This window comes from Prinia subflava, chromosome 2, assembly GCF_021018805.1.
Source record: "Prinia subflava isolate CZ2003 ecotype Zambia chromosome 2, Cam_Psub_1.2, whole genome shotgun sequence".
Classification (NCBI taxonomy): domain Eukaryota; kingdom Metazoa; phylum Chordata; class Aves; order Passeriformes; family Cisticolidae; genus Prinia; species Prinia subflava.
The window spans coordinates 2663461-2684481 of NC_086248.1; the positions used below are offsets into that span (position 1 = coordinate 2663461).

Below are 21021 nucleotides of genomic sequence, written 5' to 3' on the forward strand. Positions count from 1 at the left end.
ATTTGGGCCAGAGGGACTGAATATTACAGGGATGTTTGACTCATTTTTTGCCCAGTTTTGTTTCATTTTTAAGGAACTGTCAGAATTCAAGGTGGGGGCTTTTTTTAACACGTTTCAAAACTTTGAAGCTCCAAACAGCCCCTAAACAGTTTTTACAGTGGGTGAAAGGCCCGAGGGCTGTGAGGGGAATCCAACCTTTGCCTGGTTCACTTCTCTACAGGAAACAACTTATTAACCTCAGAGGCTGTGGCTGCCCCTGGATTCCTGGAAGTGTCCAAGGCCAGGCTAGATGGGGCTTGGAGCAGCCTGGGATAGTGGGAAGTGTCCCTGCCATGGCAGGGGGTGGAATGGGATGAGCTTTAAGGCCCCTTCCACCCCAAACCAGCCTGGGATTCTGTGATTATTCCCACCAGGAAACCTGGAGAGCAGCAACTCCTCCAAACGCTGCACGTGCTGCCAAGATGGGGAACCAGCACTGTGGTTTGTGATTTTAGACTTCCAAACAAACTGGGATTCCCTGCTGCCCCATGGAGAACCACAGGGCTCAGCCTGGAGAAAAGGAGGCTCAGGAGGGGCCTTGTGGCTCTGCACAACTCCTGACAGGAGGGGACAGCCAGGGAGGGTCAGCCTCTGCTCCCAGGGAACAGAGGGTGAGAGGAAATGGCCTCAAGTTGTGCCAGAGGAGGTTTAGATTGGATATGAGGGAAAAAATTCTTCACAGAAAAGGTGGTCAGACATTGGAAAAGGCTGCCCAGGGCAGTGGTGGAATCTCCGTCCCTGGAAATATTTAAAAGCCAAGTGGATGTGGCACTTGGGGACATGGGGCAGTGGTGGCCTTGGCAGTGGTGGGGGTGGTTGGACTGGATGGTCTTGGAGGTTTTTTCCAGCCTCAAATATTCTGGTTCAAGGACTCCAACAGATCTTTTCTGCCCAGATGAGCAGCTGCCCTTCTTCTCAATCACAACTTCAAAAGTGATTTTCTGTGGTTTTCCCTGAATATCTCTCCCTGTGGATATGAGATGTTTTGCCCCTGAGATGTTTTGCTCCCAGGAGGTTGCTGGTAACAAAGCACAAGGGCACCTGACACAAATATTCTTTGAAACTAAGAGACCTTCCCTTTCCCAGCACTTTCAATCTAAGCACTGCAAACTTCTTAGCTGCACTGTGGGATTAATACTCCTGTTTCTGCCAGGTTAACATACTCTGATTTTTAAACAGGGTGAGTTAGATGCAGGGAAAAAAAAAAAAACCCAACCAAAACCAAAACAAAACAAATGCAAAAAAACTAACAAACAAAAAAACCCCAAAGACAAACAAAAACAAACAAAACCAAAAAACCACCAACAACAAAAAAAACCCAACAACAACAACTAAAAACAAAACAAACAAACAAAAAACCAAAACAACAAAAAAACCCCAACTCTTGCATCTTCAGAGAAGTATTTAAGAAAGCCAAAGAGGAACACCTCCATGCCATTTACAGAAAACATAAAATCATCTCCTCTTTCCAAACAAACAACAAAATCCACTAATTAGTCAATAATTTGTCAGAAATGTAAATTTGTTCACTGATGTCTTTAGAGGGGGAGAGGAAACCAGGTTCAAGACTCAGATCCTAATTTAACTCCAGTTTTCTGGGCTGCTTCAAAAATGATGCACACACAGAGATGGAACTCTGGGAGAGCAGCACCACCCAGTGGAGAAAATCCTCATTTCTTCTGGGAGTCACAGAATCCCTGGGGTTGGAAAAGCCCTCTGAGATCACCAAGTCCAACCATCCCCCAGCACTGCCAAGGCCACCACTGCCCCATGTCCCCAAGTGTCACATCCACGTGGCTTTCAAACCCCTCCAGGGATGGAGACTCCACCCCTGCCCTGGGCAGCTGTGCCAGGGCTGGACAACTCAAATTCTTCACTCAGATATTCTGGAAATACTGGAAAACCTGGAAAAGATCCATCACTAATCCCTTTTCCAAGATGAACTCTATGCCTGGCGCATGTTTTTAATGATAATTTCTGAAAGTTCCCATCCAAAGCCCTGCTGTGTGCCCAGAGATGGCCTGGGGGGACAGGAAGGACACGGCTCTGGAGCCAGGCTGGGAGAGCTGGGGGTGCTCACCTGGGGAAGAGAAGGATCCAGGGAGAGCTCAGAGACCCTTTAAGGGCCTGAAGGGGCTCCAGGAGAGCTGGAGAGGGACTGGGGACAAGGGATGGAGGGACAGGACACAGGGAATGGCTTCCCACTGCCAGAGGGCAGGGATAAATGGGATATTGGGAAGGGATTCCTGGCTGGGAGAGTGGTGAGGCCCTGGCACAGGGTGCCCAGAGAAGCTGTGGCTGCCCCTGGATCCCTGGAAGTGTCCAAGGTCAGGCTGGACAGGGCTTGGAGCAGCCTGGGATGGTGGAAGGTGTCCCTGCCCATGGCAGGGGGTAGAACTGAATGAGGTTTAAGGTCCCTTCCACTCCAAATGAATCTATTATTGACATGTTCAATTAAAATAATTAACAAATTCTGAAAAAATTACACCATTTACATCAAAAATACCTAAAAAATTCCATGTGCAAATGCAGATTTGTTTTCCTCAAATCACATCTCTATTTCCCACTGCAAACCATATTTGTTATTTGTCCTGTCCACATTTCCTTCAGCCCAGCAAAGCAATTCACCAGACCCCGAGCTTTGGGTCAAGGGTGTCCTGTCAGAAATGAGTTCTCAATCACCTCAGAGGCAAAAGTGAAGCTCTTTGTTTCCAATATCAGGGAAAATTAAACAAAATTCACATGACAAAAGTCATGGAATATCCTGAGCTGGAAGGGACCCACCAGGATCATCCAGTGCAACCCCTGGCCCTGCACAGACACCCCAAAATCCCACCCTGTGCATCCCTGAGAGCATTATCCAAACATTCCTGAAGCTCTGGCAGCCTTGGGAATGTGCCCATTCCCTGGGGTGCCTGACACCCTCTGGGAAAGATCCTTTCCCTGACATCCATCCCAAATTCCCCTGGCACAGCTCCAGCCATTCCCTGGGTCCTGTCCCTGTCACAGGGAGCAGAGATCAGAGCTGCCCCTCAGGAGAAGCCCCAGGGACATCCGACCTCAGCCCCTGCAGCTGAACAACCCCAGTGCCCTCGGTCACTCCTTGTGTGGCCCCTCCAGACCCTTCCCCACTCCAAATCCTCCTCCAAAAGCTGGAGATGGGCACAGGGTGAGCTCAGCTCCAGCGCTGCCCCAGGAGTGACCCTGGGACACTGACACAGGGCCCTGCCACGTCCCCTGGGTGTCCCCAGCACCCCTGGGCTGGAGGTGTCGCCCCTCAAACACACGGCCAGGGATGGCCCCGAGCCACTGACAGGACAAGCTGTCCCTAAAGGTGCCCCAGGGACATTCCTGCTGCTCCTGCCCTGCCTGGGACATGACAGACCCCACAAAGAACCCCCCTGCACGCCCTTATCCAGCACCAATATCCCCCTGGAATCCCTTTCCCGGCCATCCCAGCCTCCAGACTCCACCTTTTCCTTAACCCTGGGACCCTCTGGATGCCCCTTCCTGCCTCTCCCAGACCCCAGACTCTCCATTTTTCACTCCTAGAGACCCTAGAATCCTTTTCTCTGCCTCAGCCCAGGTGTCCCAGCCCCCTTTTCCTTTGCCCTGGGTTCCCCCACATCATCATTCCTGCCTTTCCCAGACCTGAACTCCCTCATTCCTCAACATCGGGGACCTCCTGAGCCCCCTCTGCCACCCCGGTCTGCCTCTCCCAGCTCCCAGTGCCCCCGCTTGGGGACCCCCATTCCTGCCTCTCCCAGCTCCCAGGGCCCCCGCTTGGGGACCCCCATTCCTGCCTTTCCCAGCTCCCCCGTTTGGGGACCCCCATTCCTGCCTTTCCCAGTCCCCCCGTTTGGGGACCCCCATTCCTGCCTTTCCCAGCTCCCAGTCCCCCCGTTTGGGGACCCCCATTCCTGCCTTTCCCAGCTCCCCCCATTTGGGGATCCCCATTCCTGCCTTTCCCAGCTCCCCCATTTGGGGATCCCCATTCCTGCCTTTCCCAGCTCCCCCATTTGGGGATCCCCATTCCTGCCTTTCCCAGCTCCCCCATTTGGGGACCCCCATTCCTGCCTTTCCCAGCTCCCCCGTTTGGGGACCCCCATTCCTGCCTTTCCCAGCTCCCCCGTTTGGGGACCCCCATTCCTGCCTTTCCCAGCTCCCCCCGTTTGGGGACCCCCATTCCTGCCTTTCCCAGCTCCCCCCGTTTGGGGACCCCCATTCCTGCCTTTCCCAGCTCCCCCGTTTGGGGACCCCCATTCCTGCCTTTCCCAGTCCCCCCAGTTTGGGGACCCCCATTCCTGCCTTTCCCAGTCCCCCCAGTTTGGGGACCCCCATTCCTGCCTTTCCCAGTCCCCCCCGTTTGGGGACCTCCATTCCTGCCTTTCCCAGCCCCCAGCTCCCCCGTTTGGGGACCCCCATTCCTGCCTTTCCCAGCCCCCAGCTCCCCCGTTTGGGGACCCCCATTCCTGCCTTTCCCAGCCCCCAGCTCCCCCGTTTGGGGACCCCCATTCCTGCCTTTCCCAGTCCCCAGTCCCCCCGTTTGGGGACCCCCATTCCTGCCTTTCCCAGTCCCCCCAGTTTGGGGATCCCCATTCCTGCCTCTCCCAGCTCCCAGCTCCCCCGTTTGGGGACCCCCATTCCTGCCTTTCCCAGCTCCCCCGTTTGGGGACCCCCATTCCTGCCTTTCCTAGTCCCCCCGTTTGGGGACCCCCATTCCTGCCTTTCCCAGCTCCCCCATTTGGGGACCCCCATTCCTGCCTTTCCCAGTCCCCCCGTTTGGGGACCCCCATTCCTGCCTTTCCCAGCTCCCCCATTTGGGGACCCCCATTCCTGCCTTTCCCAGTCCCCCCGTTTGGGGACCCCCATTCCTGCCTTTCCCAGCTCCCCCGTTTGGGGACCCCCATTCCTGCCTTTCCCAGCTCCCCCGTTTGGGGACCCCCATTCCTGCCTTTCCCAGCTCCCCCGTTTGGGGACCCCCATTCCTGCCTTTCCCAGCTCCCCCCGTTTGGGGACCCCCATTCCTGCCTTTCCCAGCTCCCCCGTTTGGGGACCCCCATTCCTGCCTTTCCCAGCTCCCAGCTCCCCCATTTGGGGATCCCCATTCCTGCCTTTCCCAGTCCCCCGTTCTTTATCACCGGGAGCCCCCGAGCCCTTCTCCCGGCTATCCCGGGGTATCCCCACCCCATAACCCCCCTTCCCCTCACACAGAGAACGCCATTCCCTGGACAGAGGAACCCCTCATCCCATCTCCCCCAGTCCCTGAACTCTCCTTTCCTTAAGTCTGGAACGCCCTTCCCCAGCACCGGAATCCCCCGAGCGCCTTTATCCGGCCCTGCGGCCCCGCCGCACCCATCGGGCGGGGCAGCGCGGCCCGGACCCCTCGGGCAGGGCTGTGGGGAGGCTCTGAGGCCGCTCCCGGGGCACCGGCTCGTTCCCATTCCCGCGGCATTCCCGCGGCATTCCCGCCGGGATCGGCACTCACGCTCCGCCAGCATCGCCATCTTGGGGGCCTCTCTCGGTGCGCGGGGACTTCCGTGACCGCCGGCGCATAAAAAGGGCGGCCTGAGCAGCGCCTGATTGAAAAAGTTTTAAAACAGGCGAGCGCCACGGCCACCAACGTAAAAAAAAAAAAAAAAAGTTTGCAAATTTGCTAAAATTCTGATAAATATCTTGTGATAAACGCCAATCACTTGTTTTAGACATTTAGAAAAGTTTAATAAAAATAAAATGGTTATAAAAATAATAATACAAATATAGTAATAAAGGTTAAACAATTAGAGTTAGGACAATTAATGAGACAATAACAGCAAAGAGTTACAGCCCAGGCTGGGTACCTCTTTCTGGACAAAAGTGAGCCAGGAAAAGGACCCCGTTAAAAGAGAATTTACTCCTTAAGAGGAGTAACCTATTGCATATACAAAACACTTCATGATTATGCATATATTTTATTTAAAACAAGAAATTCGTCTGGTACTTGTCAAAAATTTTCTGTTAATCCCCAGGCGCCTTTGAGTCTAAATCAGGCTTGAAGAGGTTTGTTTCTGTTGATAAGGAAAGCCATAAATTGCTCTCCTCTGGAAAATTTAGGAGTTTCTGTAATTGTTATCTCTGTGCAAAGAATTTCTTGATTATCTTCTCCTTTTCTTGAGCTAATACAAAGAATACCTCACACACATAGTTTCTATTTTAACTACTAATGCTTAATTTTAATTACAAAACTACATTTACTATATTATTAAAATGTTAATACAGCATAACTTTCCAACCTAGCGTAATGCATATAGTAAATATCTGCGTAGAGCCATACAATATGCATTTTTCACAAATCTCAAAACTCGTATCGGCTGTTTCCAAGTCGGGGGAAAGGGAGGAGCAGGTCTCAGTGGGTGTGGTTTGAAATAAGGGGCACGGGCAGGGTGAATATTCCAGGGAATTTCAGGTGTGGATGTCCCTGTGTTATAAATGACATTATCATATTGGCTTTCACTTTTATGTATCAGCTTTGGCATTTTTTTATTATTAATGACAAAGATTTTAATATAGTACTATTTATATTTTCTTTTAACGGCTTTTTTAGTATAGTACAAGCCGTCAGTTTATGTATGCACTGCATAGCTTTTATAAATAATAGTGTGATAAATATCTATTTTATCTTAGGCCGTAGCATAATATTAAAATAGAGGTTATGTGATGTTAAACTGCTTTTATATAACTAACTCAGAAAATAGTAATGATAATTATGTGATTCCTCACATTTGTAGATTATCCTGTCTGGATGATAATAGTGACAAAAACCAGAATCTCCAGAACGAAGAAATTATTGACTCTCCTTAGGAAGGAGTGTAAAAACAACAAGATGGAACCACGAGAAGAAATAAAATATATTAGTTTAATCTGCAAGATGGCGTGAAGACAAGTCAAAGGTTAAAACCAAGCAAAAGAATATCTGAACTCGAAGAAATAATTGAATAATGTATAATTCTCATGAATATGCATGTAACCCATAGAATGTAACAGTATATAAGAACATAAACTACATAAACTAACCATGTGTTCTTTGCATATTGCCAAATGCCCCATCATGAGATATTGTCCTTTTTCATCCCTTATTAAACTTTTAAAAAGTCTAAAGAGTAAACTTGTCTTTCACATGTGGATTTCCCCGAATCTTGCTGTCGTGGGAGGGAACTGGGGAGGGATACACAGAAGCATCTTGAGAAACATCCCCTTCCTGCCTTTCTGTGAAACGTGTGGGGAAAAAAAAAATTCCTTTCTGCCACAAATTGTATTTGAGCAGTGAAGCAACACCTCTGATGAGCTGCTGAATCAAAGTGCTTCTATACAGGAATCTTTTTTTGTAGTTATGTTCTTGAGCCCTCGGTCTTTCATATTTCCTGGGATTTTTAGCATCTCTTCAGTTGTTTTATTTGAAGAACAGTACCCAAAATATGACTGAGTTTTCCAGGCAGCTTCCTCTGGTTCCTCTCTGCCTACATTTTGCATCTAAGTGCAATATTTTGTTCTTTAATATCGTTTTTATAGAAGTGCTGTGTAGAGGTTTTATATTCTGTGTTCGTGGCGTGTTTTAATTCTGTCTTTTACCCTTTGCTGAATCAGTATTTGTGTCCTTCCATGTTATTGTGCTGACGATATTTGGTGTTTCTCCTTCTCTTTTCCAGCTGGAGTCACCTGGAAGTGCCCCAGGTGTCCTCAGTACCTTGAGTGAGGTTGATAATGGGAGGATTGAGCCCAGAATCCCAGGATGGGTCAGGTTGGAATGGACCACAGAGAGTCGAGTGCTCCAACCTTGCTGCTCCAGCAGGGTCATCCTAAAGCACAGAGCACAGGATTGCATCCAGACAGTTCTGGAATATCCCCAGTGAGGAGACTCCACAGCCTCTCTGGACAATCTGTTCAGGGCTCGGTCACTGCACAGAAAGAAGTTCTTCCTCATGTCCAGGTGGAACCTGCTGGGATCAGTCCCTGCCCGTTCCTCTGGTGCCATTGCTGAGCCCCCAGAGCAGAGCCTGGCCCTGCTCGGAGCCTCCCTGCACACAGGGACACTCAGGGATGAGGTTTCCCCTCAGGATCTCCTCCCAAAGCCGAACAGCCCCAGCTCCCTCAGCCTTTCCAGACCCTCCATCATCCTTGTTGCTGGGCCTGCTCCAGGAGCTCCGTGTCCCTCCTGTCCTGAGGAGGCCAGAGCTGGACACAGCACCCCAGATGTGCCTCACAGGGCTGAGCAGAGGGGCAGGATCACTCCCTGACCTGCTGGAAATGCTCTTCCTGGAGCACCCCTGGATCCCTTTGGCCTTCTTTGCCCTCTGGGCACTGCTGGTCAAGGACCCCTTCCACTATCCCAGGCTGCTCCAAGTCCCATCCAGCCTGGCCTTGGACACTTCCAGGGATCCAGGGGCAGCCACAGCTTCTCTGGGAAACCTGTGCCAGGGCCTCACCACCCTCCCAGGGAACAATTCCTTCCCAATATCCCATCTGTCGCTGCCCTGTGGCAGTGGGAAGCCATTCCCTGTGTCCTGTCCCTCCAGGTCCTTGTCACAAGCCCATCTCCAGCTCTCCTGTAGGCTCCCTTCAGGTACTGGGAGGCCACATTTAGGTCATCCCGATGCTTCTCTTCTCCAGGCTGAACAAGCCAAATTCCCTCAGCCTTTCCTCACAGGAGAGCATCAGGACAGATTTCCCACTGCTCTTTCTCCATCCATCCTCCCATCTGGATGGCAGCTGGGTTACAGCTCCCCTGGCTCAGCTTTTCCCTCTGCTTTGCCTCTGTGCCTTTGGATTTATGTTACAGTTCCCTGTTTGCTTTGGGAACACTGTACAAGACAGTTTTTATAAGGGTTTTTTTGTCTTTTTTTTTTTCATGGACCATGCAAACAAACCTTTTATCTGTGTCTGTCCCTCTCTAAGACCCCTTCTGTCTGTCAGCAAAGTTACATTGATATGCTGGAGCTTGATCCTGGCAAATCTCTAAAGTTATAATTAGCTTGGTGATATATTTTTAATAGTTCATATTCATGTCCTATTAAACTGGCTGCTCTGGCTGCCCCACTTCCTCCTTTAAACCAGGGTATTGAACAGGTCCTTTTATACTTTTCTGAGGCCATATCCCACTGCCAGGAATCCCACAGGATTTGTTTTCCCCAGACTTTATTGCCAGTTCTCTGCACTCTCAAGTCACATTCATCAGGCTGGACTGACGTGAAAACAAATAAATACTGCCCACACCTTCACTGCGTGGCACAGGGATATTTTCCTGTTCAAAAGTTTCACTTAATGCTTTTCTCCAGGAGGAGAAATCCTTGGAGATTAGAATCAACCATGGAAGAGCCTTCTTTCTGTTTTCATAAAGTTACGCAGGATCACAGAATCATGGAATTACTAAGGTTGGAAAAGCCTCCAAGATCATCGAGACCAACCTGTGACCAATCCCCACCTTGTCCCCAGCCCAGAGCACTGAGTGCCATTTCCAGTCATTCCTTGGGCACCTCCAGAGATGGGGACTCCAAACCTTCCTGGGCAGCCCCTCCTAATGCCTGACCACCCTTTCCATGGAAAAATTACTCCTGGTGTTCAATCTGACCCTCTCCTGGCACAATTTGTGGCCGTTCCCTCTCCTCCTGTCCCTGTTCTCTGGGAGCAGAGCCCGATCCCCCCCTGCTGTCCCCTTCTGTCAGGGAGTTGTACAGAGCCAGGAGATCTCCCCTGAGCCTCCTTTTCTCCAGGCTGAGCTCCTTTCCCAGCTGCTCCTGGTGCTCCAGCCCCTTCCCCAGCTCTATGTCACCTCATCTGCTTTCCAGTGCTCACAGGTCACTCACCAGTATCCTCTTAGAATCACTCAGGTTGGAAAAAACTTTCAAATCCAACCATTCCCTCAGCACTCCCAAGGCCACCACTGCCCCATGTCCCCAAGTGCCACATCCACATGGCTTTTAAATATTTCCAGGAATGGGGACTCCACCACTGCCCTGGGCAGCCTGTTCTGGTGTTTGACCACCCTTTCAGTGAAGAAATTTTTCACATATCCAATCTAAACCTCCTCTGGCACAACTTGAGGCTACTTCCTCCTCCTTTCAGGGAGTTTTAAGAAATTTCCTCCTCCCCTTCCACCACTCTCCAGGCATTCTCTGTAGTGGCCACTCTTTGCTCGCATCTGGATCTGAAATAAAAGAATTTATCCCTCCCTTATCCTTCTGCCTGTATTCCCTGATCCAAGTGCCCTTCCTGGCAGTAGCAGCCATTTCCATGAATTACACCTCTAAGATCTCTTTTACATTATTGAAATTGTACTGTCACCCATGTGTCGAGTGTTTGGATGGTGCGATCCATTTCACACCAGCCGAATTCTGCTCTGGTTTTAATTTTGGAGAGGTTTAAGTCTCCTGCCTGAGAGCTGAGTGTCGTGTTTGATCGCTCCAATAGGGAGCAGCATTCCCCACGTTTGGAACAGCTTCCATGTATAAAGACATCACTGGAGGCAGAAAATGTGAAGTAATTTCTGTTAAAGGATGCCTTGAGGTTTTTCTCTTGTTTGGTTTTGAAACTTAATATTCGGCTGCATCAGAGCACTTCTGATCTCTCACTCCCGGCTGGCAAAGAATCACAACTCAAAACACAAAGGAGGTCGTACTCGATTTAATTATTATTTAATATTTGCTTAACGGGAAGCTCGAGGTCAAGGTCCAAATTATCCGACACAGTTCTTGCAAATTAGGATTTTATAAAACAATTAAGTCCGCGGGTATGCATAGGGGCAGTGAAATTAAGCAGAGAAAAGGTTCCGTCCGGGGGCAATGTGCGTTTCCCAATTACATTCCTGACTAAAAGCTGGTGTAACAGGAAAGAAAAATGTATGAATGTTTGAATATATATTTTCTGCTGCGGGTGATTCCAGCCCTCTAAGAAAACAGCCTAAAATCCTGTTTGCAGTGTGCCTGGGGAAGCCGAGATTCCTGCTCTGGAATGTAAAGGGATGAAGATGCCTGGTGGGCATTCCTTTCGGAGCTCTCCTGCGATTCCTCCCAGGGGTGCTCCTTGGAAAGAGGTGTTCCCCGACAGCCAGCCCCTCAAGGATCACCCAGGGCTCGGAGTCTGAGCAGGGGATTTTGCTCCCAGCAGGTCCTTATCCATTGCTGTCACCTCCCGAGTCCCTTCAGGCTCGGAGGAATTCCTTTGGTGTCACTCCCAGGCTGAGTTTGGGTCATAGGGAAAGACCCAGCTGGGATGAACAGTGCCAGCAACACGGGAATTGAAACAGCAGGAAAGTGGAGGAGGGCTGGAAGCACATCTGAGTCTGATTCTCACCCTGCCGAGCCCTTTCCACCTGGAGGAGACCCTTGGAAGGAGAGAATTACAGTTCCCAGCCAAGGAGCAGCTCCGTGCCCTGCAGAAGGGCCCCGTTCCAGTGCCCCATAAACCAGGGCGATGTGAGGAGGGAGAGGCGGCCAGGAAAAGAAAAACTGGGGGGGGGGGAAAGGTGGAAGAAAGCGAGGAAAAAAAAATAAGATGTGAGTTCTGGCTGTGCAGCAAGTCCTTTGTGAGGCAAATCAGCCTCTGTTGTGAGATAAATGCCCTGAGGCCAGGCTAGAAATGCTTATTGAGGGAGTCCCGAGAGAGGTGTGATGGAAGCGCTAGGGACAAGAACTGCCTGGAGACCTTAAAACGACAAGACAGCTTTGATTTCGGACACTGATTCGAGGGAGCACACGGATTAGAGGTGAGCTCTGGTGGGAGAAGCCGCCCATCCAGCGGCAGGCAGGGAGCAAGAGATTAACAAGGTGTGACCCACGGAGCAAAGGATGTCACAACGAGTGCCCGCAGCCAGGAGACGAGGGGTTCAAGGAACAGCTACTGGGGCACTGAGGAGCACGAACAGGCTCAGGGAGAGGGGTTCTGTTCCTGGAAGTGCTGCCAGCATAGAGCTCGGTGGTGCTGGGCAGTGGCTGGCTGGGAATGCTGGAGGGAAGGTGGCAAAAGAGGCAGCAGAGAGGAATTCTGATGATTTTCCTTCTATTCCATGAGTGCAGTGTGTTTATATTCCCTTGTTATTGCTCTTGTTTCATCAGCCTGGGCTTTATGGGATCACAGAAACATGGAATGTTTGGGTGGGAAGGGATCTTAAAGCTCATCTCATTCCATCCCCTGCCATTCCACTTTCCCAGGGTGCTCCAAGCCCTGTCCAACCTGGCCTTGGTCTCACTTTGAATCAGGTGAGGAGGTGAAAAGCCCAGAAGAAGCATGGACAGAAGACTGAAGGCTTTGCAGGTTTCTTGTTTTCAGTTTTTCATGAAATCTGGAGTGAATTTAATGGTGAGGGTTTGGGAGTAAGAAGAAAATTGATGTATCCGCTTGGAGGTTTGTAACTTGGGGGAAGCCCAGCCTGGAAATGTTGAGAGCTGTCATGTAACAGCCTTTGAATCAGGAATGATCATACTGAGAGGAAGGGTGGTGGAACTCAGGGAATCATGGAGGAGCCACTTTGCCTCCAATTCCTGGGAAAACCCTGCAGAACTTCTTCCATAAATGGCTCAATATTTGTGCACTGAAGGACAACAGAGTGATGCAAAAACACTTTTTAATTCACTGGGGGAAATCCTCCACAAACCAACCTGATTTTTGTCTCTGACCATGACTCTGGTTTTGATGACTGAGGGTCAAAAGGGAGCAAAACTTTTCATCTGGACACCAGCTGAGTTGGGAAGGTGGGAATGATCAAGAGCCACCAACACTGGGGGGAAATAAAAAAGGAGGAAGGAGTAGAGCTAGAAAATAACAAGTGAAACCAGAACCTTTAGTAAAAAACTGGTTCAAAAGAAGCAATTCCTTTCTGGACCCATTACCTGTGATGGAAGAGGATAATTGCTCCCAGTCTCGGAGATGGAAAAGCCCCACAGCTGTAACAACGTGCCCAAGTCTGGCCACTGCCCTTGAGGAAATCAGGGATGAACCAGGTGTGGGGCAGGCAGGAGAGGAAGGGACATGAACAGAAAGAGATGGTCTGAGGAAGGGCTTGGATGAACTGGGCTCCTTTGGTTCAGAAATGAAAAGCACTCAGGAACTCCACCAGTGCAGGCTGCTAGGGATGGATTGGGTTCCTTGTGCACTGCCACCTGGAAAAGCAGGAATCAACATCATTGAGCATGCTGGGGAACAGGCAGGGCACAGAACACCTGGGAATGCCTAAGAGGTGCTGGCATTGTCTTTTGATGGTCACATTTGTCATGGATGGACTGTTTGATCTGACCACAGAGTGGGGAAGGGAGATAGGTGCCTGCCCAAAGGCTCCTCCAGCTCCTCCAGAAATCCACATTTTATCACTTATTGAGTTAATTCAGGAAGCCCTCTGAGAAGGCATCTTCCCTCAGGCATGATGCAATGTCTTAACCACAAAACCAACCCTGTGCTAATTGCTCCTCTGTAAAGTGCAGCTCACTCTGCAAAATAAAGTGTCCCATTTAATCCCATGAAACACTCACTTGCTCTGCTCAAACTGAGATGGGAAAGGAAAGAAAAAAAAGGGATTTCCTGCAGATGCTGGTTCAGATTTCAAAATTAATCCCCTTCCACCACGGTTATGTTCTTTTTCTGAGAAGTAACTGGGCAGCAAATTTGATTAATTTCATTTGCACAAGACATTTGTTGCCAGGAGTTCGAGTGTTATTTACCACTCATGTGAGATAAGAAGAAAATGTCACTTTTGTAGATACAGGAATCACTCCTCTGGTCATGAAGCACAAAAGGAAATATTGAGCAGCACAAAAGCAATGCCAATGGCTCACTTCAACAGGACCCACAAAAAATATCAAGAAGAAATTGGTAAAATTAAACAAAACATCCCTGCCCCAGATAGCTTTCTTTTTTTTTTTTTTTTTTGGATTTGCAAATGGTTGCAAGGAAAGTTCATTGCTTTCCACAAGGAGGAGGAAATGCCAGGCCCAGCAGAGCGTGTTTGATATATTATTCATAAGGAATTATGTGCTGAAGGCTTGTCAGGATGCAGCAGCAGCAAACAGAGGTCAGCAGTGAAGAAAGCAAATAGACCTGCAACGGGTTTTAAACTGTTTTAATGCAGCCAATTTCCAGCTCGTTTTATTCATTAGCCCTGGTTGTCTGGGATGTTCTCGTGGCAGGATGGAGGTTCCTTCTGAAGGTTTCAGAACCAGCACTGCTCGCAGTCCCAGCAGGGCTCAGCTTTGTAAACACAGCAAATTAGATTTAGGGCTTTTGAACAGAAATAAAGAGGGAAACCCACAAGGACACTGCTCACTTTTCAAAGTGGAGCTGCACTTTCAAGGCTGACCCAGTACTGTCATTTCGGGGCTGTTTGAGCAACCACTGGAAAATGAAGGAGCACTAAAAATAGCCAAGATGGGCTCATTAGCTCTTTAATTACATGTTGGTTTTATTTTCTCTCATCTATACTTTGTCCTGTGAGCTCCCCATTGACAGTGACTGGGGAATGCCAGGTCTGGGGACATTCCTGTCCTTCACTGCCAGCCCGTGTCCCTGTCCTCACCTTTTCCACACACTGGAAGAACAGGATTCCCTCAAGAAGCCCGTGGTAGCACAAGCATCAAGGAATGATGCTGAGAGAGTTGGAGCTGTTTCTAATGGAGAAGAAACACCTTCAGGGAGAGCTCAGAGCCTCTTCCAGGGCCTAAAGGGGCTCCAGAAGAGCTGGAGAGGGACTGGGGACAAGGGATGGAGGGACAGGACCCAGGGAATGGCTTCCCACTGCCAGAGGGTAGGGATGGATGGGATATTGGGAAGGAATTGTTCCCTGCAGAGCAGGAGCTGAGCTGGAGCTTTCCTTTGCTCACACATCATGGAGCCAACGAGCCAGGGAATTTATTGTGGCACACTTATCCCATAGACACTTCCAAATCCGCAGCTAAAGGAAGCAGCAGCACCACCAGTGCTTGTAAATGCCATTGTTTGTTTCAGGTTCTCTGGAGTGCTTGGGAAAATGCTCGGCTTGGGAGGAAAATCTCTCTTTACTTCAGTACTCAGGTCCTGGCTTGTTCTAAGGAGAGAGAGATTCACAAACAAGTAAGATGCACATGCACATGTGGTCAGAGGTTTTGGAAGTTGTAGGCAGAGAATTGGAAAAATCAGTTTAATCTATTGAGGGGTACCCCTAACAAACCCTGGAGCAGTGTCCCTTTTACTGATGGCACTCAGGACGTGGCTGCTGCCACAGGGCAGGACAGTGCCACCCACACCAGTCCTGCTGAATCATATCCAACCCCTTCTTCACCTCCACTTGGGAATTCTCAGCTCCCACCCACAGAACCTCCCCAGTGTCCACTTGTCCTACCAGGAGAAAGCTGCTCCTGCTGTCTCACCCCCCACTTCTTTTCAACCCATTTCTTGCTCCTTTTCAACCCATTCCTTTGTCCTGACTCCTTTGTTTTCTAGTCCCAACATGTCCATGCTGACCTTCTCCATGAGCTTTCCTACAGAACCAAAGACTGGGAAAGTTTCCAGTAAATTCCCATGAAATACCTGGTCTAGGTGGAGGCAGCTGCTACCTACCTTGTGCTGTACCATGGCAGAAGTTCACTCCTCGGGCAGGTGAGGGACAGCACAAAAACCAGCCAGGCTGTGGACTGAGCTGCAGTTGTCCTCTCCAGAAGTTGTGTGTTAGCAGCAAACCAGGGAAAATTATTAGGAAAAAGTGCTAAAATGGAAGCTGGCAGACTGATGAAAGGGAACACGGAACCTATTTTGTCAGGAGGTTGTCCTGGGATGGGTGTTAGCAGGAGAGTAGTTGCTGTATGAAGTAATTTCTTCACTTGCTTTTTCCCCACCCTAATGGGTGAAAGAAGATTTTTCCAGGATTGCTCTTCTCTGGTCCCTGTGCAGGTTGAAATCCCATGGAATTCTTCCCTTGGCATTTATTTCTGCCTCCCTTCCCACCCTTAAGGAGTTCCTGGCTGTTTCTGTCTTCCCTCAGGTTCCTTCTCAGCTTCTCCCACCATCTTCAGCCTTATCCCTATATCCTACTCCTCTTCTCTCCCTTTTCTTACATGTCCCAGCTTCAAAGAACCCATTGCAAAAGCATTTGCCTGAGGTTTGTGGCCCAGAGCTGCCATTTGATACAGAAAAATTCAGGAATCTCACCAGTCCTGACACAACTGGGGAGTCGAGGGCATGGAGGGGTAAGAATTTTTCATCTCAGGGCTGATCCCTCAGCTTCTCCTGGTGCTCCAGATCCTTCCCCACCTCCATTCCCTCCCCTGGACACGCTCCAGCCCCTCAATGCTTTCCTTCTTGGGAGGGTCCCAGAGCTGTCCCCAGCACTGGAGGTGCCCCAGTGGTGCCAGCACAGGGGACAGGCACTGCCCTGGTCCTGCTGCCACCCCAGAGCTGGCACAGCCCAGGTGCCACTGGCCTCTTGCCCACCTGGGCACACCTGGCTCGTGTCAGCAGCACCCCCAGGGCCTTTTCCAGCTTTCCAACCACTCTTCCCCAGCCTGGAGCTGCAGGGATTTGTAGTGACATCCCCAGAGAGGGAAAGCCGAGTCAGAATAAAGGACACCGTGTGCAGTGAGTGCCCACACTCACCTGGTTTTCTTCCAGACGCCTCTCCATGACCCACAAACTCTCTCCTCTGATGTCTCTGAGGTGTGACATTGAGGCTGCACAGCCTCCCACCCTTTCTCCTTCCTTTCCCATTCCATATCTCCCAGACCTGCCTTCCAACCAGACTTTGGCAGTGTTCTGAAATCCAGATCCAGCCCAGAGCATCTGGGAAGCACAAGGATGTTGTTTGGTTTGAGCTCTTGTTGTGTGTGACACCTCCTTTCCTGCTCTGTGTTTTTTGATATGCAATGAAATATTGGACCTTCACATTTCTGGGGTCCTGCTGCAGCAAACTGGGAGAGTTGTGGTACAAAAAGTTATTTTAGGGAGTTTTTGAAGATGAGGCAGATAATTTTTGGAGAAAATTGCCAAGATTTTGGGGCATCACTGTACCAGAAGTCCTCTTTCCCAATCTTCCTCCAAGATCAAGTACTTTACAACTGAACTGGTACCAAACTGGCAGATCTGGTGAGGAACTTTCCTGGAGTCAGTACTGGGCATTCATTCTGCTTTGAAATATAGGGATAGAGCAATTTTGGGCCCATATTTCCGCTGCCACAAAAAAACTCACCAGAGGGGAAGAGCAGTTTCTTGAGGGGAACAGCTTTGTACTTCAGTCATGGAGAATATGATCTGCTTTTCCTGATCATACCCAAAAGCTGCCACCATAAATCAGCACCAGTCTGAATGAATGTCCCCCCTCCCTTGTTGTGTGCTTTAGTCCTCACTGCTTGTACCTACAGCAATAAATTAAACAAATGCTGGTTTCCAAGCACCATCCTGAGCACAGTTTTGGGCCAGGTCACCTGGAAATGTCCCAAATGATCCTTGGATGTGCCTCAGGAGTTAGAGCAGACCATTCCCAACAGGTGGTTTAGATGTGACACCCTCCCCCTGCCCTCTGGAGTTTGGGGTCCTGGCCAGAGGTGCCTCAGATCCCAGGATGGAATCAGCATTTCCCTCGTGAGCACAGAAGGATTTTCTCTTCATACGATACCAACCTCCAGCAGCAACAGAGAGCCCTCACCAGCAGGTTTCTGTCCTCACAAGCAGAACCTCCTGGGTGCCCATGGACAAGTTACCAGGGCATGGCAGACCAGGTGAGGGAGGACAGCTTCCACAGACTGCTGAATTCTTGGGTTTTCCCTCTGGAGTGCGGGACTGAGGGGCCAGTTATCATCAAATGTGTGTTTGGGTTCAGGAGTGGGCTGGGACAGGGCTGGCACAAACTGAGGCCAGGAAACTGGAGCAGAAAATCATGGAGTGGTTTGGATTGGAAGGAACTCTAAAGATTGTCTTGTTCCACCCTCCTCCATGGGCAGGGACACCTTCCACTATTCCAGGTTGCTCCAAGCCCTGTCCAACCTGGCCTTGGACACTTCCAGAGATTCAGGGACAGCCACAGCTTCTCTTGGTGCCCTGTGCCAGGGCCTCCCCACCCTCCCAGCCAGGAATTCCTTCCCAATATCCCATCTAACCTAAATCTCCTCTTTTAGTTTACAATCATTCCTGCTTGTCCAATGACTATGTCTCTGTGTAATAAGTTGTTCTTATTCTTTATCAGAAGCCCCCTTTAATTACCACAGTGGAGTTGCCCTGGATCCTTCTCTTCTCCAGGTGAGCACCCCCAGCTCTCCCAGCCTGGCTCCAGAGCAGAGGGGCTCCAGCCCTTGGAGCATCTCCATGGTCTCCTCTGGACTCTCTCCAGCAGCTCCACGTCCTTCTGCTGTTGGATCCCAGGGCTGGAGGCAGCCCTACAGGTGGGTCTCACCTGAGCTGGGCAGAGGAGCAGAGAGTCCCCCCTCCCCTGCTGCCCCAGGACCTGGGGGTTTCAGGGATGGGTCATGTCCAGCTCTCACCCACCAGCACCCCCCAAACCCTTCTGCCCTTGGTGGGTTCCTCTCCCAGTCTGTGCTGATGTCTGGGATTGCCCTGACAAAGGACAAAGCAGAGAAGCCAAAGGACAAAGCAGAGAAGCCAGAGCACAGCTGGTGGGCAGCAGTAGAGATGTGTCCCCCTGTGTGTGAGGGGTTTATGCACCTCCCTCCCTGGGGGAGCAGCAGGGGACAAAGGAGGTGCATGAAGAAAATGAGGGAAAGGCGCTGGATTTGGTGGAGGAGTCAGTCCTTCCTTAGGGACTGGGAGGCTGGGTGTGAGGAGGGCCAGGACAGGTGTCAGACACGCAGTCCCTGTGGGAATGGCTCAGCTGGGGTCTCAGAGCAGGGGCCACACCTCTGCCAGGGGATGGAAATGGGACATGTGGGGTGATGGTGGTGCCAGTCCCTGTCTGGGGACACCACAGGTGTCACCTCACCCAGAGCCAGCAGCAGGCAGTTGGATTTCCAGCTGCATGTGGATTACTCTAACCCTGGACTGTTCTTATGCCCAGGTCCTCTGCTCTCTCAGGACACCTCCTCCCATGGTCTGATCCCATCCCCATTTGGTTTTCCTGGAGCATCCTGCTCAAGACACACTTGTGCTCTGGTCTAAAAAACCCTCAGGATTGCCAGGATTTAAAATATTTCTTTTGATTTTGTAATCTCTCAGTTCAGTGGGGAGTAGGAACGAAAGAATAAGAAGACACAGCACACTGCAAACATGTTATTAAAATGAACTGTTTATATTATCTCGTTTGAGTCAATACATTATAATGTATTAAAATGGAAAGGTACAAAATTGAAATAAATACTTTCTGATTCATGTATAAATCTTTTGTCAAGATGACATTTTGTTTCTTTTTTTTCTTTTTTTTTTTCATCAGTACATGTTTCAATAAAACATTTAAAATGACAAAGTATCATTTAAAATATGGTTCATGGAAGAAAAGGTTGAAATCAAACAACTTTTGGCTTGTTTTGGCATGAGATCTTGACACAATCTGGGTTCCCCAAAACCACGTAAATGGTGGTAAAATATAAATGCTCAAACTTATTTAAAAAAATAAACAGGCTTTACAAAACCCTCTGATCCTTGACTTAGCCACTTTTCTGTATAGTCTGCACTTACGATATATACATTCATTATTGTCCAAGGGAAGACAGCCACTGACGTTCATTTAAAGAGCTTGGTGGAGAGGCTTAACAAACATTTTGCAGCTGACGACAATTAAAGACGGGTAAAGAAACTCCTGACAGTGCAAAAAAGGAAAACGGCTCAGAAACCAAAGCGTACAAATGGCACAAGGAAGAGGCAAGTGCACAAGCCCAGATCTGATGCAAAGCTCCAGGCCAGGTCTAACAAAACAGCTTTGGCCAGGATAAGCTTCTTCTCCAAAGGGGAACGCAGGCTTGGAGATCAGCCCTGATGACACCAATTTGGGCTCCCCTGCAGCTCCCAGGGGTGTTCATGATCCCCCCCTTGGAACACAGGGACTTTCTGCAGACTCCCTCCTCGCTGGTGGTGAAGCAAGAGCCGAGCTCAGTGGAGCATCCTGGAGCAAGCCTGGCCTGGGAGAGGGGGGTGACGTCGGGATGAGAAATCACAGAGCGAGAGGGGCAGAGGGGGAAGTGTGAGTGTGGGCTTGGCACCTTGGGGGAGAGGCAGGGGGGAATTCCCTCCTGGGCAGCGGGTTTTATCAGGATCGTGGAGCAGGCTTGGAGGTGTGCTTTAATCTCAAGTGTGCTTTTTGTCTTTGTCACTGTAGCCAGGGGCTGTCGTGGTCCCTCGAACCTCTACCATGTGCTTATTGTTCTGGGCGATGGGCAGGGTCCTGCTGGGGGCTGGGTGTGGGAGAATGGGCTTCCCTGATGGATAGTGGTGACTTCTTCCAAAATTTGGTATTCCAGGAACTCTTCAAGTTTCACTCAAAAGGGGAAAAGAAGCATGGCTATGTTAAAATAGAATTATTTTATAGATTATTTTCAATCTTCCTGCCAACCTCTGGTTTAACCTTCTCAAGGCTTGAGTTGCTTTGCTGCCAGGTAGCAAAAGCACACAAAGCAAAGGGTGGATTTTCTTTGTTTGCTTGGTTTGAAGGCAGCAGAAGATTTTGCCACCTCAGAAAGCAGCAGATTTTACCATCCTGGCTGGGTTGAAGGGCAGGCAGGACTTGAGAAGGTCCTGCCTGTGCTGTTCTTGGTTCTCCAGAGTCTGACAGGGATTAAATCCTCTTGGAAACCTGGCTGTTCCCATTCTGTGAGGAAGGATCTTGTGGCACCAGCTGTTTGCAGTGCTCTGAATGTTGCTGCAAGCTCCCATAGCAAAGGGAATCCCATTGTAAAAAGAACCCTGTAAAGATGTGATAGATGGGCAAGACTTGGGAAGGAAAATTGTTTTTTCTCCCTCTACAAAAATCCAGTGCGTCACAGTTAAAACTTCTTGGGAAATGCCAACTTCAGGCCTTTTCCTGTTGGAAAATATCACATCCGTTGGGAAATG

General features: G+C 49.7%; 1 protein-coding gene across 1 annotated transcript in view; it reads right to left on the reverse strand.

Annotated features, from left to right (window-relative positions):
• The window catches only part of PINX1 (PIN2 (TERF1) interacting telomerase inhibitor 1), a 59714-nt gene extending 54138 nt beyond the window's left edge, over positions 1-5576 (reverse strand). Inside the window, exon 1 of the mRNA XM_063423159.1 lies at positions 5528-5576. Within this exon, the coding sequence (XP_063279229.1) occupies positions 5528-5546 (19 nt within the window). The 5' untranslated portion in view covers positions 5547-5576. The remainder of the gene's footprint in view (positions 1-5527) is intronic.
• Between the last annotated feature and the right edge of the window lie 15445 nt (positions 5577-21021).